This window comes from Lacerta agilis, chromosome 12 (genome assembly GCF_009819535.1).
Source record: "Lacerta agilis isolate rLacAgi1 chromosome 12, rLacAgi1.pri, whole genome shotgun sequence".
NCBI classification, from domain to species: domain Eukaryota; kingdom Metazoa; phylum Chordata; class Lepidosauria; order Squamata; family Lacertidae; genus Lacerta; species Lacerta agilis.
The window spans coordinates 29,604,562-29,629,719 of record NC_046323.1 but is presented as its reverse complement, the minus strand read 5'-3'; the positions used below and the strand labels follow the sequence as shown (position 1 = coordinate 29,629,719).

At 41.0% G+C, this 25,158-nt stretch overlaps 1 protein-coding gene across 3 annotated transcripts in view; it reads right to left on the bottom strand.

The window, feature by feature from the left end:
* The window catches only part of SLC25A13 (solute carrier family 25 member 13), a 114,252-nt gene that overhangs the window by 48,733 nt on the left and 40,361 nt on the right, over positions 1–25,158 (bottom strand). For all 3 annotated transcript variants that reach the window (XM_033165243.1, XM_033165244.1, XM_033165242.1), the window contains 3 exons: positions 23,168–23,283; positions 11,224–11,363; positions 2,902–3,048 (listed from right to left, as the gene is read on the bottom strand). In XM_033165243.1, coding sequence (XP_033021134.1) covers positions 2,902–3,048; positions 11,224–11,363; positions 23,168–23,283 — 403 coding nt within the window. The remainder of the gene's footprint in view (positions 1–2,901; positions 3,049–11,223; positions 11,364–23,167; positions 23,284–25,158) is intronic.

Genomic DNA, 25,158 nt, shown 5'->3' with positions numbered 1-25,158 from the left:
TAATATTTAAATCCAGAGAGCACTATATCACCTACAGCCAATAGTGAAATCCTCCCTCTGGGTTTCCAAGGAATTCAAAGGTCTTATCTTCAACAGTGCGCAAATGCCATTTCCCAGAAGAAAGAAAATGCAAGCAAATCTTCCCAATATCCATGAGAAACTTTAATTTGCAAAATTCCAAATGGCTCACAGACTGACTCAACTTTTTAAACGCGAGAGGATCATTACTCCTGCCGCACAGGAGATGGGGAACATGTGAGCCTGACATAGCATCAAACCATGGTTTAGTGTTACGTGGAGACACAGCCACCCTGCCAGTGGTTCTTCACACTTCAATTATTTCTTGAGCCTGCCGCAGAAGTCCATTTAACTGAATCCGCCACAGGCTGAAGTGGGACTCTCTCCAATATGCCATGTCATTCATTGGTTGTGAATTCTGCTTTGTAACACAGTACACATACTTTGCAGAATGTTTATATTTTAACAGAATTCCAAGCTGTCTCCAAGCCAACGTTTGAATGAATGAAAGAACATTCAGCCTTCAAACATCTGCGAAGGACACCAGGAAGCATACTAACATTATGCTTGCTCAGGACCAGAGCTCAGTATGAGATGCAAACAGTCAGAACATGGGATGCTAATGCCAATATCTAAGTGCTACTGTTAGCAAAGCAATTTTCACCCTTACAAAAATCAAAGAAGGGATGGAACTTTATTACGGATGCATTAAAGGCTGGTTGCTATGGCAGTAGTCCTAAGAAACTCAACACTGCAAAGCAAATGTAGCAATATATTTGACTCGAGGAAAGCCTGTACTGAATGAGATTTGTAATCAGGTCTGTGCACAAATGAAATTAAAAATTTAAAAACTCCACACAGTGGAGTGCTAGTACACATGCAAATTAAGTTTCCACACACTCATCTTCTTCTTCTTCTTCTTCTACGGTTAAGCGTTCCAGAGAATTTGGAATTCATTTATTTGTTACAGTAGGGTACCAATTTAGTATTTCAAGGTCTTTCTCCATTATCTATCAAAGTGTCTCCAAGCTACACTTTGCCCATTCCTCAATTCCTGTGTATTTCTGCTCCATCGTCCACATACTACTAACATAATGTTGATATTAACACTGTGGCAAACCAGTTTGCATCACCAAAATATGCATACTATTACATAATGTAGCTGCATGAAGCAAGCAGACTCCTTTGACAGGGGAACAGTCCTGGTGCTGTTTATCTTCTCCCAAATCACATCAGAAGTGTGCTCTCTAATGTAAGTTGCTGTGTGTATGGTTCCTCAGAAACATACAGCATAGAATGGTGTTTCAAGCAATGTTCTTTTTCAAGTAAAGCTGACACTGACATGATTGATAGCAGGACATGGTCAAAGTGACCCTTCATTGATAGGGGGGCCTGTGAACACAGCCCAGCACTTACATAAAACAGGATAGGGTTGTAAATGGTTTTGCACTGCAGTGGTATCTCTGGATACAAACTTAATCCGTTCCGGAGGCCCGTTCTTAACCTGAAACTGTTCTTAACCTGAGGTACCGCCGTCGTGCGATTTCTGTTCTCATCCTGAGGTAAAGTTCTTAACCCGAGCTACTACTTCCGGGTTAGCGGGGTCTGTAACCTGAAGTGTTTGTAACCCGAGAGACCACTGTACTAAAAGTGCTTCTGCTTGCAGAAGGAGGGACACTTTGTTTTCACCAATCCCCACCAACTGCAACCTTCAATGCTACATCCCATATTGTTACAGAGGTTTCTCCCCCCCCAGCCCCCAGCTTTTTTTGGGGGGGCAAGGAGAGCAGCAGAGGATAGGAGGGATTGGCAATGAAGTGTGTCTGCTAGTGCAAAGTCACCACCAACTTATAAAGCGGGAACGTCCCTAAAATATATATTTCATATATTTAAATGGCGTAAACAGAAGGAGGCGGGAATCAAGGCATTCAGATACTTTTGCTTCTTGGCAACTGGGGATGTGCAAGTGGAACAGTTTACACGAAGGCAGCAAAATGTTGTTTATTTTTTGATACTACGCTTGAGAAAAGCTTGGGGGGGAAATGCAGGCAATGAAACGGAGGTCGGAGTACGAAAGTTTTTAAGTCCTTAGGGCCCGTTCTCAAGCCGGCTCCAAAACTAATGAGCTACTAAGAGCTTTGCTAAGCAGCTCAACATGCTAGAAATAGTTGCCTGGAAGTGAAATATTACCACCCGCCACTTCACACACACACACACACACACACACCCCGCAACCAACCAGTTTGTAGGGTCAAACGCGCAGGGATCATACTTCTAAATTATAGCTAAAGTTTGAGGCTCTCTTGCCATCCACATTAAGATGTCATGCAAAATTTCATGCAATCTGTGGGTTAAATTAGATTAAGCATATTTAAAACCATGCAAAGCAGATGTGAGCTTTCAAGCTCAGCATCCTTCGCTTGGTGGCCCTTGGTGCTGAACAAGTTGCCAACCCCTGTGTCAGCAGAACATCAGCCTTACAAAACAAGACTTTCATGCAGAACTGCCCCGACAGGGAATAGTAGCTTGTTGGGACAGCACAAAAAAATAAATAAATTACCCTGATGGTGCAACGGGTCATCTGATAACAGCCTCAAGGTTGCTGGCTACTACTCTGGGCCTGAGAAGATAGTATCACAATCTTCTGGAGAAGAAAACTTTGCATGAATGGCTAAATGGATTTATCATGTATAAATTTTAACTCCTTCTCACGCATCCAAAGGCTGGGCTAAAGATACTAGCAAAAAACAAACAAAAAAGAACAGGGTGGGGGAATAAATAAAAGTAAACAATCTTCTGCCCTCCCTTTAACATCCTCTATGCACATTTGTCTCAATGAGACAAGGTCCCTAGGCATGACCCAGATATGGAAAAATAACTTACAGCTACTAGACATTCTTCAACGAAAGGTGTCAACATGTGAGGCCGGATTGTGACCATAATGTCTCTAAAGTCAATGGCAGTGACTCTTCCAGCTTGGGCATTATCTCGCTGTACAAATGCTTGTTTTGCATGTTCCAGCTGGATTTCCTGAAGGGGTAGATAAAACAACAGTTAACTAAGGTTCATAACTAACTTTGCCACATTCTCTCTCTTTTTTAAGAATTCACTGAAGAGTACACAATTCTTTAACAACAAAGAGCCCAAAAGATACTCAAGATGCCGTCCAGGTGCTGTCAGACTACATCTCCCATCAGTCCCAGACAGTGATAATGGGAAATGGAATCCAGTAAGATCTGGAAGGTTGCTGCAGGCTATTAGTTTAGCTTTGGGGATGGGGTGATGGTCGAGAACTCTGTTGGGAGTCAGCATCTTCTCACAGCATGAAGCTTTCCAAAGTCCCATGGAGCTCAGGACAGTTAACTCCATTTTACGTTTGTAGGTTAGATATGTTCTCCAAAGTATCTCAACCTTTTAGATAGGACTTCTGTAGATTAATGCCCATCTAATTATGCTTAGGATCAAACTCTTTATTTGCAAAACAGTAAGTATGGAGATAGTAATTTTGTTTTCTTTTTGTGCAGTCATGAAGATCTTCCAAAGTCTGAAATTTTAATGTTGAGGGTTGGATCCCAACAGCCCCTTGCATGCATGCTGGGAGTCCCCATCTGTTCACGGTTCAGGACTTGGTTCCAGCAAAGCTTCCACAAACTGAATAGTGCAAGGACGAGGTGGTGAAGCCAGGGTCCAAGAGCACACTATTCTCTATCCAATGAGTGCAATTATTAGCTCATAAGCAGCATTTTCTATCATTTTCTACCTGTGTCAGGAAACCTGCTTTCTTGATGAATTGTTTTAACAAATCGTCTTCTTAGCGATGCTGTAAACACTTTGAAATATGTAGATTTATTTTACAGAAAGGGTGAAAGGTTGTACTGCAAGGTATTAAAATAAAATATTAACAATGAGCAAATACTGTTCAATTGATTTGACAGTTTTAGTATTCAAGACACAGGATGAGACCCAATCCAATGCCATTCAGTGGAGGGAGTTAAGTACATGGCTTAACACTTCCACACTGAAACCAATGGGCTAATTTTGGCAGGTGAAAGCCATGTCTGCTCTAGGTTCCAGAGGCCCCGAGGCAAGACACCCTTCATGACCCCCCCTCTCCCTCAGTGCTTCTGTCTCACAGGTGAAGAAGCTGTGGCCCCCCACAAGTTGTTAGACTCCAACTCCCAACTTCCCCGACCATTGAACATGCTGTCTGGGACTGATGGGAGCTGGAGTCCAACAACATCTGGACAGACATAGGCTCTCTATCCATGCTCTACCTCCTCACCATAACTGGTCCACAGAGCTCTCATCAGTGGGTCATCAGCAGATGCTCAGCCAAGCCAATCCTTGACATTGGCCCTGCCATAGATTTAAAATGGAATATAGTGTAAGATCAGGCCTTGTCGGTGGTGGCCCCCACTTGCAGAATGCTCTCCCTAAGGAGGCCAGCCGGGCACCGTCTTCATCTATCTGTAGGCACCAAAGACTTTTCTCTCTATTGGCACTTTTGGCCATTAATTTGAAGGGTGGCATTGTGGCCTCTTTGATGGGGTGAGATGTCTAAGTCCTGCCTTTTGTCTGTTCAGCTGTGTTTTTCGAGTCTTATTAGATTATCTTAATTGGTATTAATGTTAAGTTGCTTCAGCACACTCTGTGAGAAAAGCAACTTGACCACTATAAGAAATATTATTACTATTACTGAATTCAAAAAATATCCTAATATCCTTCATTTCTGCAGCTTACTCCTGCTGTGAGTTATGTCCTATACAATATACACTGAAGAGTTTCAAGGCTCAGCGAAGAAAGGGTTAAAGCAACTTTGCAAGAAAAATAAATCCAGTTGCTTCTCAATGCAAAATAAATGGCCTGCCAAATGTCCCCTAGATTAGAGGAGGCATAATCCCTCTACATAACTTTAAAAACAGCTTCGTTCCTTGACGCTGGGTGTCTGAATTCCTAAAAACCACAATAAGTGTTTATACAAAATTAATTTGCAGTTGATAACAGGAACTCTGACACCAGAGCTTTAATGAAAGGATTTCCCAACTTGATTTTCACTCCGCTCCCCTACTCCCTCAACCCCAACTTTCCAAACTCTATTTTTCCTGTTACAGCTCATAAAGCTATTTTATTTTCCAGGTACAAGGAGGTTATATTCAGGGATGTCTGATATTTCCAATTGATCAAAAATTCACTTGATGTCGTGCAGCACAATCCTCCCCACCGCTGCATATTGTGAGGTCCCATTGACAGGTATTATTACCTCATCAACGAGCATGCCAGAACGGAATGCTAGCTTACATTTGAAGTTATTTAACAAAGCCATAAAATGAGGACATGTAAAACATAATGTGAAAAACTGGTGTTCGGGCAGAGACTTCAGACTTTGTGTGAGCCTCTTGCTTAAACCTTATTTGGAAGTGGGCTACACTCTCTTTCCTGAAGAAAATTCACCATTTGTGCAATCTTATGAACAGCTGTGTTTTATAAATACTAAAACAAATGCTTGTTCACTTAAAAATTCAATTTTGTTCATTGTGTTAAAAAAAAATCCAATTTTATTTATCCATCCTATTTACACACTGCCTTTGATTCAAAGAGTTCAAGAGTGATGAACATAGAGATTGTCATTATTATTATTATTATTATTATTATTATTATTATTATTTCTAAACCACCCTTCATTCAAGGATCACAGGGTGATTTATTTTATCTCCCAACATCCTTGTCAAGCAGATGAAGCTGAGTACTAGTGATCTGCCCAAGATTATCCAGTAAGCTTTGTTGAGATTTGAACCAGTCTCCTTGGTGGTGGCCCCACTGTTCTGGAATCCTTTCAGTTAGGTGTTTTTTGTTTGTTTGTTTGTTTTTTACTACTGTCTTTCTTTAAGAAAGTTTAGGCAACCTAATTTTATTTATCCCATGCCTCTACTTGTTTGTATCCACTCAATGGGTTTAGGGATTTTCTCTCTTTTTCTCTGCATGTTGCATTGTAAGGGCTTGGCCCTGAAAAGCAACTAATAAACAGTTGGCAGAAATAAATAATAACAATCCCAAACCCAACCTTCCATTCACTGAACCACATTGTGGTTAAACTTTGAGGCCTTTGAGATCAATTTATCTATGCTAAGGAACACTTTTTTCTTCCATCTACCATGTCTTAGAACCCCTGCCCTAAACAGGGGAGAAAAAGTCTGTGTTGGGGGTATCTAGTCTACATTCTTATTTCCTGGTGTTTTAATCCATGTATAGTCGTACCTTGATTTTCAAACAGCTTAGTTCTCAAACGTTTGGCTCCCGAATGCCACAAACCCGGAAGTGACTATTTTGGTTTGCAAACCAATCAGAAGCCATGCTTTGGTTTCCAAATGTTTTGCAAGTCGAACAGAATTCTGGAACGGATTCCCTTCGACTTCTAAGGTACGACTGTACACTGTAAGTTTTATTTTTGCCTTGCAAGTGCTCTTGCTTGTTTGCTTGGGAGTCATGTTGCCAATTTAAAAATGGTTCAGGGGGCACAGCTTTGACTATTCAGGCATGCTAACGCTTTAGAGATGCCAGCTCTAAAGCCATTTCAGAACACTGTCCCCTCTCCTCTCCCTGTACACTGTTCTGAGGGTACTTTAGACACCCCCCAGCCAATTTTGGGGTATGTGGGGGGGGGTGTTCATGGCAGGAGAGGGAAGCCCCATTGTGCAAGTAGAAGTTTCACGCAGGTCTTCCATTGGCAGGATTCGTTAGGTGAATCCTACCCACAGTTTATAAATCCATGTTGAATCAAATTAGATGCATGTTTCCCTGTGAGACCCTTAAAACTTCCACTGTCTTTTTTTTTTAAACCTACAGCTTCACTAGTAACATGTCCATGTATTTCTGTTTAATCAAAGCTATTTCCACTATTGATATTGCAACTCCTTACAAAGGTGACGGAATGATCATAATTGTAGGCAGCAGGATCTTACAAGCTATTTACCTTTATTCTTATTATTTTATAAAACTATACTGAGTGGGGCAGTATTTGCAGAATAATTTCAAAGTACATCACGGTGCCTCATCTGGTACAAATTAAGAGGAATATATAATTCACGCAGAGAGACAACGGCGTCCCCCTGCAGTCTTAAGGTCCAAGGTCTAGATGCCAGAACAAGGTGACCGACTCATATACATGAAAAGCATCAAAGGACAAGGGTTAAATGCCAACGGTTGCTTAATCCAAAGCAAGATTTCTTAAAGATGTGAACAGCCACTCTTAATCTCCAGCTAAGGGCAGCTTTTGACAGAAGCTTCCCGAGCAATAGAAACTAGAATGTTATCTGGCCTAGAAGCTAGGTGCTGTATTCCCAGACCCATGATGGCTGGCTGTGATGGTTGCCCTACTGGGGATGCTTAAAGGCATTCTGCATACAGATGTTAAAAACAACAACACCCACCCTTCCAGACAGTCTGCAGGTGCAAAGAATTGAGATTCCAGGAATCACTGCACTGGAATGATGTACATGTGGCAGATTGGCTTGTGTACTGCAGAATTCCCTTTGAGAAGAACCACAGTGCACCAGTGTATACAGAAATATACTGTACATTTCCATGGGATCCCTGTAGTGGGGTGGCAGAAGGGTTGTCCCAGGAAAGGGCTAGGCTATACTTCCTCTTGACTGTGTCCTAGATTGCACAACACTTACTATGCCCAAGGGAACTTAATGGAGGCCACTGAGAATCAAACTCTTTGCCTAGTCCTGCTCTATTCTGGGTTCAATGCCCTGATCTGAGAGTTATGACTTCATGAAAACTGGATTCCGCCTCTGTCTCAACTTCCTCCAAGGAGTTTAGGGCAAATACATGGTGATTATCCTACCAATATTTATTTGTTTACTTATTTATAATCTGGATTTTCAATATATCAAGGCAGTATACAGCATATTAAAATAAAGCCAGCAAAAAAGCACATGTGAAAACACCAACAAATACTGCTGGGTTAAAAGAGAAAATGCATATTACAATAAATATTGTATTTACATACTGCTTAATCAATAACAACAAAAACCCCTCTAGGTGGTTTACATAAAATAATGTAAAATATTCATCATCATCATATATTGACAGAAGCAGAACTTTAAAGACAAGGGGACACCAACTTCATCAAAATGTATATAAAATCAGTAGTTTTCAAACAAACATACATAGTAAGATCACGTCTGTTTAGGTTTGTCTAAAGTTTAAACAAAAAGGTTTTTGGCACAAAACAACACAGCAAAGGCATAAAGTATGCTGAGAGTTCCAGAGATTGGGTTCTGCCACACTTAGGAAAATGTCATTTGTTGTACATTGCATTCACACTTTATAGGAAAACCAAATGTCCTGCAAATTCCTCTGGATCATTAGCAAGGGGGAGAAACTGAAATGCCCCAGAATTCCATGTTGGTGCATACAAGGTATCAACGCAATGGCATCTTGATTGTGCAAACAAATCCAAACCCCTCGTCTTCCCCTCTTTCACCAACACACGTGGCCAACCCTTCCAGGAAGCCCTTGTACAGAAATCCCAGTAAGATGCTCTGAACGCTCAGACAAACTCTGCCGCCTGACTCTCCGCTTAGAAGAATATGGGATATATTGGCTAACAAAGACAAATTTGATCCGTTTTCACGTGCTAAACTTACTCTGTGGGGAAACCTCACACAAAGAATTGCAAAAAAGATGACATGGAAAAATTTGATAGAAGCAGGTGCATTGACACTGGACCAACTGATAGATGGGGAAGATGAATTTTATACTTTTGCTATTTTAAGAGAAAAATATCACCTATCAGATGCAGCCCAATGGCAGTATCTTCAATTACAACATCTCCTAACAAGTGTGTTTGGGCCGTCAGCCCTTCCAGCTTCCGAGATACCTTAGATATTGGAGCAACTGGACAACGTTCAAAAATAAAAAAGCCAGCAATTACTTTTTTATGGATATCTATTAACAATACACAAGTTCAATATGCAGAGGTGATTGGAATAAAGAATTGGAACTTTCATTGTTACCCAGACATCGGGAAGCTTCAATATCTAAGGTGTCATTAGATTTAAAATTAAGACTAATACAACAGAAAATAATATTTAGAGTTTATTGGACTACTTTACGGTTGTATAAAAATGGGTTAGCTAAGATAGCTCAGTGCTGGGGATGTGGCAAGGACAATGCCTCTCTGAAGCACATGTTTGTACAGTGTTCTTTACTTAACAGGTTTTGGGAGAAAGCACTGGACTGTGTAACTATGACTGTGCAGAAAAAGTTAAATCTTTCAGCGGAGAATATTTTATTGAACAATATACCTGCCTGGCGTGCTCTGGTCCATGGGGTCACGAAGAGTCGGACACGACTAAACAACAACAAATATACCTGCAGTATGGAAATTATCAACGGGAAAACGGAAATGGATTTCCCGTGCCCTAATGGTGGCCAAGAGATTGATATTGAGGAATTGGGAAAATAAAGATATGATACCCATCAATCAATGGATTAACGATGTGACATCACTGGCAATTTATGAACGGACTGATTACAGGTGGAGACTCTGTATGGATAAATATGATAACATTTGGAATGTGTTTATACAAAATGTAGTAGGCTATTAAAATTTATATAAGCACTAGGAAAACAACATTATACCAATTTATACAAGAATGTATGGGAATATTGTATATTGCTGCTTTTTCATTTTTTTGCATATTTTCACTTTTATATGTATCTGCTGTTGTTTTTCTCCCTCTCACTTTTCCTTCTTTTTTTCTGTATCACTTTATTTCTTTTAACTGAAATCACCTTAATAAAATATAAATATTTTTAAGAAACCTCTGCCACTTGAATTCATTTTTTGCATTAAGCATTTCTAACAAATCGCGGCACTGACTGATCAGTGAGAAGCTGCTGTCTTGAACTGGTTGCCAGACAGCTGGGTGGGACAGACTTGTGGCGCTAAGATGATGCTGAGAATCTGGAACACCAACTCGTTGAAATGGGCTAGAATTTGCACTGCCCTGAAATTGTCTCTCAGTGGCAAGAATGGTTAGATATGAAGGATACTGAAGTCAGCAAAAGGGGAGTCATTAAAACGAAGAGAATGTGATTATACTGTATCAGGAATTCCAACATCCTCTTCAGACAAAGAGTTAATGAGGCTCCATCTACTCCACCAAGTCAATTTGAAGCATTTGTCCTTGTAGCATTATCTTAATTATTCCTCATCAAAATGATAACACTTCCTACTGTGAACTAACATCCTTATGTAAACAAAATTACAGGCTCCATAGTCCTGAAACATGATCCTTTGTCAAAACTCTCTTGTGTAATGGCACTTTAGAGCCTACCCAATGGAAACACAAACAGAAGCACTCATCCTGCCTTAAGAAGTTTTCAGCGCTGCGCCTGCCATTGCTACCATGTATTTATAGTAAATTCCCACCCCAAGTGTCGGATATAAATAAATGCAAAACATTTGTTCCAAAGTAAATAAAAAAGTTATCTGCCATGTATGGTAAAAAATAATTTAAAAAAATCTTAAGATAGGGGTTGATGAGCAGAACCGTTGTAAATCCCAAAATTCCTTCCTTCCCTGCATGTCTCTCCCTCCCCCTCTTCCCCTTGAACAAACAAATGTCCACTTTAAAATGGCGCATTGATACTGGGAGCTGGTTGGCCTCCCATAAGTTCATTGTAAGCCACTGATACATTCCAGTTCTCCATGAGGAGAAGGAATTCATTCGGTCCCACACAGGTTAAAGCTGCCACTTCCAGACTTTAGGTTTGGCAACGTTTGTCTGAGTTGTTTCTAATTTGATACTCTGCCTTTCGGTCACAAATATCCAACGTAGCTGAACTCGTAGCTGAAATTGGGGTGGGGATATCCAAGGGCCTTTAATCATCTTGAGTGCCAGCTTCTCAGAACCACACCTACAAGATTAAATTGAATTGGATCCTTTTCAAAAAAAAAAATCTACGCTGCTTTCAGATGCCAAGAGAAAAATTACTGCTTAGGCAGCAGTTTCACCACTAGCCAATCACAGTTCGTGGGCACACACAAACATACCAAGCCGTCTAAAAAAAAAAAAAGACAGATAGATACTGTGCAATGAAACATGGAAAGTAAGGGGAAGGCATTAAACCTTGCAATTCTTCTTTATTATTATTCTTTTATTCAGACAAATATTTATTGCCAAAACTCACCAGTAAGAACTGGGTGAACTCTGCATAATTTAGGCGCCTTTTCCGATCTTTTCCAAAATGCAGCTGCACAAACTCTGAATCCCAGTTAAAGGGAATATGCTGGTGAATTGTGGTCTGGCCAAAAACCTGCTTAACATCCTCTGGGGAAGGAAAGGGGAGGGGGGAGAGAGAGGGAGAAAGAGAGAGAGAGATGATTATGAAAGCAGAAGCAAAAATTGGTAAAAATCTGTTCATTCGATGAGAGCTTGTGCAACATTAACAGATTTTCATTTAAATAAACAATAACTCTGGGTTAACTAGCTCCGAGATTCAGATGTTCTGCTAGGTTACACCAGTGCTTGCCTTGTTCTGCTTCCTTCTTTCTGAGTGATGCTGTAGCACAGGGGTCGGCAACCTAAGGCCCACGAGCCACATTTAACCAGCCCATTGACCCCCGCTGCCCACTCGGTCAGCTCCCGTGTGCTGCGCTAAACCGGCACGGAGCAGAGCGGGGACCGCCTTCCGCAATGCTGGCCGGCTTTCCATTGGCTGCAGGAAGCTCCTGCAGCCAATGGGAAGCTACACATGCCTCCTCTGCACCGTAAGGAGCGCCAGAAATAGTGTTTGCGCATGCGTGCGTGTGCACACTCCGGCCCACCACGGCGTCTGCGGGACTGTGAACCAGCCCAAGCCACAAAAACTTTGCCAGCCCCTGAGTAGCATAACACCACAGTATGGACATGGATGCTGATAAGCGACCAATGCGTCCTCTAACACTTGACAGACCTAACACTTGGCAGTCCTCACCTCACCGACCCATCCCTTACTCATGCTCTACATGAAAAAATTATGTCATTCATCAAAGCAGGGATGAAAACTCCACGGCTGCAACTCCCATCATCTCCAACCACTGGCCATACTGGCTGGGACCAATAGAGTCTGAGGGTGTCTGAAGGGCCACAGGATCCTCATCCCCACAGTAAAGAGACCGAAACTGCATGCCTCATTTTGTCAGCTTGCACTTGAGGAAGACCAGTTTGGAAATGTCATGTAGAACTGCAAAATGTAGTCAAGCTGTCACCCAGCACTTTGCCTGATTTATCAAAATGGTAATAATAAACACTATTATAAATACATTCATCCTGCAAGTCAGCACTGGCCGTTCAGATAATTGTGCATTTTCAATAGGATTCCTAGTGCAGAAAACCTGCCCCTCCCCTGCTTCATATCGCCTACTATTCCAAATTCCTTGCCCTCCAAATGTCTGAACATTGGCATTTCACACTACCAATCGATTACAAACAAATCACTGTTTTCTCTCCTTGTTTAGCACGCATCCCTGAAAACTGCGGTATGTGTGTTTCCCAAAAAGTGATGCCATGAACTGACTTCAGTGTATCTTTTTAAAATTAGGATTAGCTGGTTTCCTGACAGGGTGCACACTGAATTATATGGTGCAGCTACTTCACCAGAAAATCACCTATTTATTGCTCTTATTGACAACTTGTGATGGCTATGAAACAGGGTATCCCCTTTGCTGTTCATCTTTTATATACTTCTTTCCAACCACTGTTCATGGTTCGCAAACTCCAATACAAGCTCACTAGACTGGTTCTTAAATTTTTCCTTCTTTCTTCACTGGATTCATCACTCATTCATCTAGAATAATCCACTGATCAGAGTCCTTACTCAATGGACATACTGCCTGAATCAAATATAGAGATCACTCATGCCCATGAACCATTTTTTACAGTGTTTTGGCTTCAGATTTAACTGCCAGGTCTGGTTCTCATGCACATTTAGAAAACTGTCCACTTAGCTTCTCCTCCACTCCTTCCACATTACCAGGAGCTAAGTTATGGTTTGGCTCAGCACAATATGCAAACCCAGACTCACAGTTTGTCTCACTTTAAATAAACAATGATCCGCAACCCTAAACGGCCTAGGCCCAGTAAACCTGAAGGAGCGTCTCCACCCCCATCGTTCAGCCCAGACACTGAGGTCCAGCTCCGAGGGCCTTCTGACAGTTCCCTCCCTGCAAGGAGCGAGGTTACAGGGAACCAGGAAGAGGGCCTTCTCGATAGTGGCACCCGCCCTGTGGAATGCCCTCACACCAGATGTCAAGGAAATAAACAACTATTTGACTTTTATAAGACATCTGAAGGCAGCCCTGTTTAGGAAAGTTTTTAATGTTTGATGTTTTATTCTGTTTTAAATGTTCTTTTGAAAGCCACCCAGAGTAGCTGGGAAAACCCAGCCAGATGGGCAGGGTAGAAATAAATTATCATTATTATTATTATCATGATCATCATTATTATTACAGCTTGTTCTTGGTTTATTGCTTGTGGTTTGCTTGGGGGACACAAACCATGAGCCTGGATTCAAATGTTAAGCCAAACCATGGTTTAGCTTCCAGTAGCATAACAGCAATTCCTGGGAAAGACCAAATTGATCAAGATTTTCCAAATGTGCCCCAGAACACTTGACTGATGATTCTGAGCCTCACTCATTTGGTGTTGTGTGTGAATTGAGACATTCTTACACCTAGTTCTCCCTGTACCATTCTTTGCTTCCTACTACACTGGTTCAATTGCCAGAAACTAGCTTTTGAAAGAAGAAATGAAAAAGATGGTCATCTAAAGCAGGAAGCCATTTTAAAAAAACAAAAAACTGCTCACTCCCTGTAGATAAGCCATGAAACTGAATCACACACTTTTACTCACCAATTCCCACCCCTCCATTTTTTTATTTATTTTATTATTATTATTATTATTATTATTATTATTAAAGTTAAGTCTATTAGGTCAGAAATGATTACAACTTGTACAGACACTGGAGAGAAAAACCATCGTAAAGGATCCAAGTTTACCACCACCTGCTAATGAAAACTGATGACTTAAAAAAAGAATTTTGTGCTGACAGCTATATAGCAGTAAAAGCCTTGCATGGATTCGAGGCTCTGCGATAGCTCTATGATCCATACATTAACCTTGTTCCAGCACTCCTCCCCAAATAATCATGGTCTGGAGCCACCAGTGAATGTGCTGTGTGCATATAGTCTTTTCCTGGGCCTTCCTTGAGCTCTGCAGTTCTAGGACAACAAACACTTGGAAGAGGTAGGAAACTTCTCTGGAGATGCTCCTTCCATGACAGACAGCTGGCATCAAGGTGTCTCACTCCTACCATGGAGTTTTTCCTGGCTTCCCAGTGGCACTTGTTCCTCTACCTGTATGGATTTTCCCCAAGAAGTCAACTTTAATTGTCTTCTGCAGGGGATGGGGGTGGAGAGACAACCCAACCGATTCCCTTTTTTTATTACTGAATTCAAGTTCAGGATTGTTTTCATATAATATCACAACACGAGTCTTGATTAGGTAATGAAACTACGCAGAAAATGCCATTTTCTATGCAGCCAAGCAACCGTGCTGGAATCTTTATTTCTGAATCTTTATTTTGTAAGTTTAAAAAAGGAAGAACTTGGGATTTGACAGAGAATAATAAGCTTCCACCTTGCCAGTACAGCAAACGACTGGCTAAGAAAGGCACAGCTATCTTCTGCTAAGCAAAGAGCACAAGGCAAATTGGAGATTTCATAAGAAGCTAAATTGCATAATGGCGTAAGTACCAAGGTTGCCTTTTCAAAGCTTTTGACAAGGCCCTTTTATATTAATCATTGTTAAGGGTCTGAAGGCAAGGGAAGCGATGCAGTAGAATTAGAGCCGAGGCTTCGAATCCCATATTCAAGGCTGTAAGAAAATGAATACAGAAGAACTGCAACTAAAAATTTAGCCAAACATCACAATTACAGCAAAAGTCATATTATATGATTAACAAATCAATATGGCATTTATAACCTATAAAACAATGCTAACATCATTAACAAAACAGCAGCAGCAGCAACAACAAAAGCTAAGCTCTGTAAAGTTCATACACACACTCTATTCAGTTCATTAAAAGACACAGAAAAAAAACACAAGAAGCCCGTTGGTAAGCGTTTTAGATAATATTCTGTCACAATCATACCACTGTCCCAACTGCTGCCTTGGCCCCAAACTCCCTGGAAAACCAGGCAGATAATCTGAATCTTGCCAGTGGGAAAGGACATCTAAGAGAGATTGACCACAACATTGATGGGACCGGTGACAGATTTTATTTTTGCAATTATGCAAATATTGGGGGGAGGGTGTCCCCTCTCACCTGGAGAGTCTAATGATACCTTCTTCTTTTTTTGCTGGTGGCAGTGATGCTGTTTTGGCTACATAAGCAATGACACACATACATAAACCCTGGAAACAGAGGGAACGACAGATTCTGAACCTGAAAGGTCCATGCAGTCAGCATGACGCATATCTATTGACAGACATATTGTTCATGAATTTGTCTGATTCACTTCTTAATCCTCCTAAATCTAGCAGCGATTCTCACATCTTGACGCAGTGAATTACGAAAATCGTAAGTTGTGTGAAAAAGTATTATCTTTCATTAGTCCTGATTCACTGAGTGGTTGCAAGTTTGAGTATTATATTTGTGTGTGTGTGTGTGTGTGTGTGTGTGTGTGTGAGAGAGAGAGAGAGAGAGAGAGAGAGAGAGAGTTGTCTCTGTATCCACTTTCTCTGCAACATGTATGCATCTTATAAACCCCTATCATGATCTTCTGTAGGCACCTTTCTACGAAAGCCCCAATTGTGGTAGCATATGAACATCGTAAGAGCCCTGTTAGATAAGCAAGAGAAATTCTGGCCTTTCTAGACTAGCATCCTGTTCTGCAGTGGCCAACCAGATAGTTCTAGAAAGCCTGCAAGCAGGACTGTGACAGCAATAACACTTCTGCACCCACAGAACAGAGGACCAATTTGGATGCAGTCATACAAGAATTTTCGCATCTCTATCCATATTTCTGTGGGCTTTAGGGAAACTTGCAGCTAATTCTATATATGTCTACTCAGAAGTAGGCCCTACTGAGATCAGTGGGACTTACTCCCAGGTACATGAGTATAGGATTGCATCCTTAGCATCACCACAAAGGTCCACCCAAAAAAAAAAATAGGATTTTGGACTCCCTCTGGGGCAGTGTCCAGAACTATGGGCAAACAGACAGAAGGCCCCATATTGAAATGCAAAAGCCTCACCCCTTGACACCTCCTGATTTTAAGCAAAATCACACCCTTTTCTGGCTGTCTGAAACTAGTAGTTACACATAATTCAAGCACTGAAAATTGGGTTGCAAATTGTAAAAATGGGAGCCATCGTCAGCAGGCATAATGCTCATTTGTACAGAGCTGGTTTTAAATTCATTTCATCCCATGCTACATGTTGACATTAATTTAATGCATCTATTTGACACGCATTTAACATGCAAAAAGTCAAAATGTTGTCTTCTCCTTACTGTCTTGTCCCCCTACCCCTTTAATGGCACATGAGCTGAAAGAAGTAAAGAAACAGTTCCTGTCTCAATTCCGCTTCGTGAATTGACCATTTCATGGTTATGTTACCCCCATTTATTTGTCCTTTGCAAACATGAAATCAGATTATCTACCTATTAGGCAATAAAGTTTTTACTGATTTCAGCAAGACAACTCTCGAGTTTAATAAGCATTACACATTTTAAAAAAACCAAAGAGTTAAACAAACATGGTTCTAATGGCATTTATCTTTTGGACGCAACACGTGTCTATATGCAACTGAACCAGCCTGAGATTCAAGACTGTAGCAATGTTGCCACACAACAGCAATGGTGGGGTTTATTCCCCCCAGTAGAGGCAGGTCAAATTCCTTCCAAAATTGCAGCTTAGTAAATGGGCCTTTTCTTCCACACCGACGTCTTATGAGGGATGGCTATATTTCAGCTCTCAGTTAACCAGACAGTGACCTTATACTGTTTGAATTTACTCTCAAATTGGTTCTCTCCCACCTTCTCCATACCTATTTTTTCCTTCTCTCTCTCTCTCTTTTTAAGTAGAAACGAAGAAAGCAGAAAGCACAATATTTTAACCATTTGAACAAGCTGCATTCTGAAATCAGCCCCGCTACCTGGAAGTGCTCTCCGTTACCTCTATCTTTCAAAATTGGAGCCATTATAGTCATTCGTGCAAATCCACATTTAGCCTTTCATAAAAGAGTGGATTTTTGACCCATTGAACTGGAAGAGCTTCTGCGCTGTTCTCCTGATCTTTGACAAGATAGCCCACAACAACAGAGAAGACAATTTCTTGCTGGTGTGAATTTGTATTCCGTTGTTATACTCTGGATGCTCACGAGTGGTAATTCTGTTCCTGATAGCCTGCACTCTGATGATTCTGAATGGATGCAACAAAGCCGTACGAGAAACCCAAATACCCGAATGCACTAAGCCCACTTATTGTTACTGAGAGGGGCCTGCCCAAGGAGGAGGGGAAAACTGACCTGGGCACGGTGAACTCCTCCTTGAGACTGTGGAGTTGTGTTTGTGCGCATTTTCTAATTGGGCCAGGGGAGACTGTAGCAGCAATCAATAGGAAACTCAGATGATCACCTCTGCCTCAGGTATAAGAGCAGCCTACTAGTGCTAATCAAAAGGGAAGGTTTTCATTCTCTCCTACGATTCCCTTTCTCCAAGAAATTCTGTGCTTGCTAGGTGTACAGAAGAAGCGCTCCCAATTGGATGGCTCCAGATAACCCCCACCCCTTAAACAAGATTCAAAGTTGGCCAACTGGCAAGTTCAATAGACAACACATTATTAACCTATGCAAAAAATAAACTGGGTAGCACAATACAGGTATGAGGAAGAGTGCCCATTTGTGCAATACGTCTTCACTCCAGAATGCCAGTCCATACGATTTTGACTGATCATTTCATCTGCTACTCCTTTTTGGCTCCTGGTGCATTTTTAAAAAATGTATTTATCTGCAGTGGATGTCTGTGGTGGATGTCTGCAACTGCTAACTGATTGGTGTGAACTGCAATTTAGCGTTGATCTCCTGAGGTGTCCAACATGCTTCCTTAGGATTGGTTTACAACCAGTTTAGAGGAAGGACAGTTCTTTCCAGCTGCCAATTCTATACCTGGGGAAGGCTGAGATTGGGCCTGCTTTCCATATCCATCATGCATTCCATATCCATTATCTACTGGCCAGGAGCAGGTGTGTATATTTACTCAACAATAGTTGAGTAAATAGAAATTGCATTTCTATTCTTAAAACTAATTACAGGAGTTTAAAAAATGACACTAAAACTAACAAATGACCTAAACAGATCTTACCGGTACATTATTTCTGCCATTCAGGTGGGAGATTAGAGCTTAAGTATCTGCCCCCTTCCAGCTCTCCCTCTCTCCCAAAGCATCAGCACTGCACCCTAAATGGTGTTAAGAGCGAATAAGGTAACAAGTGTGGGTTGCTTCACAGAAGATGGAGTTCCCTGCACATCAAGTCCTCTCCTGCTAGAAACTGCAGGCAATATCTCACAACACGTGGCAAAATGCATGCAACTCGACGTTCCTGCATGCGCTCATGAAACACAGGACATCTGCTACAAGCAGTTTTTACAAGTTAAAACCTCCACGAAGGAATTTTTTGTCATGTGTGGCACAGATCTCAGGTCACTTAAAGATAACCTGCTTCTAACAACATTCATCCTGATTTGTTTTCAGGAAGGTTATACAATGCCAAGTGAAGCAACTGTATCCCACACACTCCAGTGCATTCGCCTGCCATTTTCCTTCCTGCGAAGAGTTGGATCATTCCGTGGCAGGAGCGGGAGTTGTCACACAAGGGCACCAAATCCAATTTAATTGTGCAACTTGAGTTTGCCGTTACGCAATTGAATCCTACCTGCAAAATAGCGACGTTCTGTAAGTGGCCTCGTTTTGCAATGAGGAGAAGGGCAACACGAAACTCAGGGTGACACTCCATAGCCACAAAAGCTTATTCCGTAATACATTTGCTTAAGCTTCCAAAATAATCTTTATTGTTTCTGCAGTACTGAACTATTTTCTATTCCAGCTGGTTATTATAAGAACATCATAAACGGAGACTAGTACCTGAGTTTGCTTCCCCCCGCCTCCCTTCTCCTTCACAATCCTTTTTCCTTTTGTGTTATGCTTTTCTGATTGTAAGCCTTGAGGGCAGGGATTGTCTTATTAATGATCTCTGTATGCCTTTTTTTTGGGATGGTGGGGTAAAAATCCTATTTCTCATTTAGCTATCATTTTCCATTTGGAAGCATTTCCAGCTGGTTCCCAGATTTCTTCTGCCTACATTCACGGATATCCAAATAGGCCAACAAGGGTCGTTCCACAGCCGGCGACTTAACCGCCTTTAAAAATTAAGGTAACCCGACAGGCTTTTATTTACTCTGTTTGTAAAATGGAGACTTTGTCTGCCTTGCACCAGCGCTGCAGCGTCTGCAAAAAAAAGACAATGCAAGTTCCAAGCAATTACTTCTGATGTACGCAAGGCCAGAAGTTGTTAAATTTGCTTTGCCCGTGCGCAAGTGCAGCCCTTGGAATTAAAGATAAAGGTTATTTAAAAGGACTGTTAATTTTTAAAATGTTGACATTTAGACCCAAGCATCTAAACTTTTCTTTATTAAACCATCTAATAAAGAATATCAAAGAACTCTTACCTCTTTAATGAGGCATTAAAATACAGTAATACAAAAAAAGGCAAAACTGTTAAGCCTCTTAAACCCCTGGACTTACATTATCAGCTTTTATGTGCCTGTCAACACTCAGGAGTAAGAAGCAATGGTTTATTCTCTGTCTCAAATTTAAAAGCCAACTAAACTTCCTTCCACCTTCCTGCTGAGATCTTTAACTCCTGGCAAAGAGCAGCAGCTCCGTGTACAATGTGATACAAAAGGCCAAGGCAATCTCTATCCGTTGCAAGCCAAAAGCACACTACCATCTCCTGTTTCATGCTGTCTCTAGGAACAAACAACTAAACTTTCCTTATTTTAAACAATATATGTAGTGGGTAATTTTGCTGAAGTGGGGCTAGGAGGGCTGGGAGGGAAAGTCCTTGATTCTCTGTGTTCCCAAACAGTGGGTTTGGGTAAATCAAAGTCCTAAAACTAGGACTAAAATTAAAAAGGAACTTCTAAACATAATGCAGATTTAAAAGAGATTGCTGAGAAAAGAAAAGAAAAGGGTCAAGTTGGCCCTATTTGGGATTAACGCAATCTAATGCTAAGCAGTATACGGCAAATATTTAACAGATTATGAAAATATTTACAGTGACCAGCATAGCAACCTAAAAGTGTAGCCAGGTTATAGCCAGAAGCTGGATTTCAGTGGTATGGCACAAATGCAATAGACTTGTAAAAGAAAGCCTGAAAATAACATGGGAGATTGCAAAACAACAAGCCAGGCCATTGGTCCAACTACCCGGTAGTTCAGTATTGGCTGTACTGATTGGCAGGGGCTTGACAGGGTTACGGGAAGGTTTTCTTCCCTACCTTACAAGGAGAAGCTTGGGATCTTTTGTATACGAAGCATGTCTCAGTCACCGAGCTATTATTATTTCTAAGATATTACACTTATATAAATGCTACAGGGGATACAAAAGCATAATTCTCACATGAGAATTTGAAATAAATTGTTCTTACACTGCATTAAAAAACATACGTTGTTACTGGGAACCATCTGTTAATCTGGGCCCGGCTAGATCTGAAGAACCATTAACTTTAGCAAACTGCAGTGTAGAATAATTGTAGTGTCTGAACTCCCAGGGGAAATAGCAAATCAAATCTTTCTATCTATCTATATATGTTGTATCCAACTAACTTTTACACAGAGCAAACTCGTTGACATTAATGAACCCAACTTAGTCATGGTAATTAATTCCAATAGGTATCCATTAAGGAAACGTTAGTTTAAAACACTGCAATGGTACCTTGGTTGTCATACTTAATCTGTTCTGGGAGTCCGCTCGACTCCCAGAACTGTTAAAAAACCAAGGCACGGCTTCCGATTGGCTGCAGGAGCTTCCTGCGCTCAATTGGAAGCTGCGTCGGAAGTTCGGCTTCCAAAAAATGTTTGCAAACCGGAACACTTATTTTGCAGTGTTTGGGAGCCGATTTGTTCGGGAGCCAAGCTATTCAACAACCAAGATACCACTGTATATGCTTTTTGACCTACAGATGGGTGGCAGAAACCTGAACATAGTGGTGTCTCATGATTGGCTACTATGCAAACCAAATGATTGGGCACAGGAAGGGAGGTTGACATAAACTTCTCAAGGAGTCTCCACGAGTAAAAATGGAAGAGTATAAGTGGGGGGGGGGGGAGAGAAGTGAGTGCCGCTTGAGATTTTTTGGGGAGGGTGGGGGGTTAAAAGTATTTACTTTTGCAATTCCTCCAGGATGGTGGCTCAGTCACCTTAATAAAAAACAACCTCATCTTCCTACATATTAATTATTTTTTCTATCCCACCTTTGTCTCCAAGGAGCTCAAGGTGGATTACATGAATCTTGCCCTCCTCAATTAATCCCTCACAACTGTCCTGTGAGAGAGGTTAGGCTGAGAGCCGGTGGCTGGACCAAGGTCACCCAGTGACCTTCATGGCCGAGTAGGGGATTTGCATCCTGGTCTCCCAGGTCCTAGTCCAACACTCTGATCACTATGCAACACTGGCTCTCAGTGTTGTTTGTGTGTGTGTGTCAGTCCCACACATGCCTCTGGACCCCAGCTGCCCCCTTCTTCTGTTTTCTAGGACACAGCTCTCAAAAATGTGCATGCTCCCCCACCCCTCGCCACCCAACTCTAGCTAACTATGGATTTTCTTCCAAATGCAAGGTATGGTAGAAAATTGGGAATATGCTAACAGGAAAACTGTTTGACAACTTGGTGGACTAGAGGAAGATAGAAGTAAGATCTCCTGTTAAATGACCGATGCATTACTTTTGTCAATTCAATTCTATTGCAATTCTTATGTCATTCTTAATCCGTATTATTCCCTAAATTCTGTCTTGTTATCATCTACAAGTTGCTTTATGTTGCTATGTTTTGCCTCAAAGTTCAGGATATTATCTTCCACATGAAGATAGTAATATGCTTTGAATTGAGCATTATACACCGATAAACCAAATGAGATTCACTTCAGTTACAATCTTGACTCTGTGGTCTTTATCGCTGGTTATACTTTATTCCCTGACTCACTGGTATTCGAGCCCTGATTAGATCATCAAATTAGCATCATCTGTGAGGAATATTTCCTGCGCAATATTCCCACTGAATGGAAAGCTTCAGAATATTTATGTGCAGGACATTTATTCTGCAGCAAAAGAACTAAGCTTTGTGTGTGAGGAGGAAATGCACACGTATTATTTGCAGGAAAGAGCAGAAATATGTAGGCCCTAAATCAAACCAAAAAAAAAAGGTTATGGAACAAAAACAAAAGCTGGGTTTCTCTTTGAGACATTTCTTCACACACATAAAATATACATTTTTAAAAAAATTAAAAGTGTTTTACAACATCAGCTCCATGAATCCAAGACGCGTCACTTAAACTGTGGGCACTGAGGTATTATTCTTAGAAAACAATTTAGACAAGTGCTTGACATCTGTAGGACTGAATTGCCACCTGCCTAGTCACATGGCTTATGTCTGGAAGAACATGCACAAGTTACAAGCCTATGAAGAATTTCTGGAAGTGTTTCATTAAAGTTTTTCCTTTTCATTTTTTAAATAGTGACAGTATATTGCATTTCCCAACTTATTAATTTGTTTTATTTAAAGTTTATATACTGCCCTTCATCAAAACTGGTTCCAGGCCAGTTCACCCACTTAAAATGTCAAAACACAAAAACCAGCAGAATAAAACAAAGCAACCAGCAAGATTTTAACATGTCTAAAATTTGCATTGGGGCAACGCCTGGGTATAATATCACCATGGTTAAGCATTCTCCAGTAGCACCAATCTGCAATAGCAACATTTAAAAGTCCATTAATAATATAAGGTGAGGAAAGGAAGGAAAAAGCAGGTCTTACCAAAAGTAACTTCTCCTTTGCCAGTTTTGTCAAAAAGTTGAAATGCCACCATGAACAGTGCATCTGGGGCACAGAGGACAGATTCAAATGCTACAAATTCTTGAAAGGATATCAACCTACGAAAGGAAAAAGAAAGCCATTTTTTTCAGGTGCGATCACCAGAAGAACATTTCGCAGGTAAGTAATTTACTTATTAGATTTCTATCCCTCATTATATGTGACCCCTCCCCAAATATCACAAGCATTTAAAGTACATTATAGTAAAAACAAAACAGAATAAACTTTAAAATACAGATGTACCTTGGAAGTCAAACGAAATCCGTTCTGGAAGTCCGTTTGACTTTCAAAATGTTCGGAAACCAAAGCGCGGCTTCTACAGCCAATCGGAAGCCACGCCAGACATTCGGCTTCCGAAAATCATTCAAAACCGGAACACACACTTCCAGTTTTCGATTGTTTAGGAGCCAAAACGTACAAGTTCCAAGGTGTTCAGCAACCAAGGTATGACTGTATAGCCATTTTCAATCTAATAAATGTATCAGGATAGCCATGAAACTTGGACACGTAACTGACGACTCAAAAAACATGGAAGAAGAGAGCCTTCAGCTTGCACTGAAAAATATCCAAGGTTCCTGCCAGTCAAAGCTCAGAGCAGAGAGTGTTCCATAACTGGGGTATTATTGCTAGTCATGAAAAGCAACAGATTGTCTAGTCTCATGCAACAATGGCACCATCAGAAGAGTTTCTGTAGACAACCTCAAATCCTAGGCGAGAGACACTTCTTCAGATGCCCAGGTCCTGAGCCGTTTAGGGCTGAGAGGCACCCCTGCCTCAAACCCTGAGGAGCCAATGGCAGCCAGTATAAAAAGTGATGAGCTAGATGGACCAATGGTCTGACTCACCATAAATGCAGCTTCCTATTATGCTACTAGCATCTTGAATGGTGGCACAATTGAAATTGCAAGTTTGAAAGTTGCCAAGTTAGTAATTGAAATGCAAATTATCCCAATCCAATTGTCATGGAATAATAATTTTAAAAAAAAATATGGGGTGGAACTACATTTTACCAACCAAAAAAGTGTTCCAAAAGTTGCCCATCAGATTAATCATTTGCAAAATAGATGGCACATGGCAGTAGCTCCTCTGATTTGAGGCAACGTGGGAAAAGGTTCTGCCACTGACCAGATGGATCACAGTGTCATCACTTGCCCACACACGTGGAGCACATCATCTTACCTGAAGTAATTTTATGTTGTAAACTGCCCTGTCTTCTCTTGATGAAGGGCAGTATATAAATTACATAAATAAGGTAAGCGATACAATGCGGCATTACGATAATAATTCGCACCATCATTTAAGCAGTAAAAACAAGATGTCAGCATCTATTTTGTATGAAAGTTCCTTGAGTTGTTGGAATGTATGTGAGAGCTTCAACAGCTGACATCTGTTGTCATGGATAAAAATCATATTTATGCAGGTTTGGGTAGAATTTTATTAATAAAGATGCGGGCTCCAGAGTCTTTGCAATGCGGATTTGTGATATTTCAGTCGGGATGTCCAATTAACAAGACTAAAATAATTATTCATAAGGCAGAACCTGCTTCAGATACATTAAGTGGTCCGATGAAGTGAACTTTAGCCTACAGATCTCATGCCAAAATGAAATTTGTTGTCTTTAAAGCAGCCTTTGGCAACCTGGTACTTTCCAGATGTTTTGGACTGCAGCTTCCATTAAGTCACAGCTAGCATGTTGTAATCCAAAATAACTGGAGGGTACCAGATTGGGAAAGATTCTTTTGGCTACATCAAGCTCTTCTCAGTCGAGTAACCCAAACACCTCTAAAAGTCAGATATTTAATTAAGAGAGTTTATTTCTATTTTAACGAAAGCAATGGGTTGGGGGGGTTAATGGAAAAGGGGAGAAAGCATACAAATGCGAGGCTCCCATCAGACTACTGCAGAGGAAACATGAATATCTGCTGTGCCAGCTG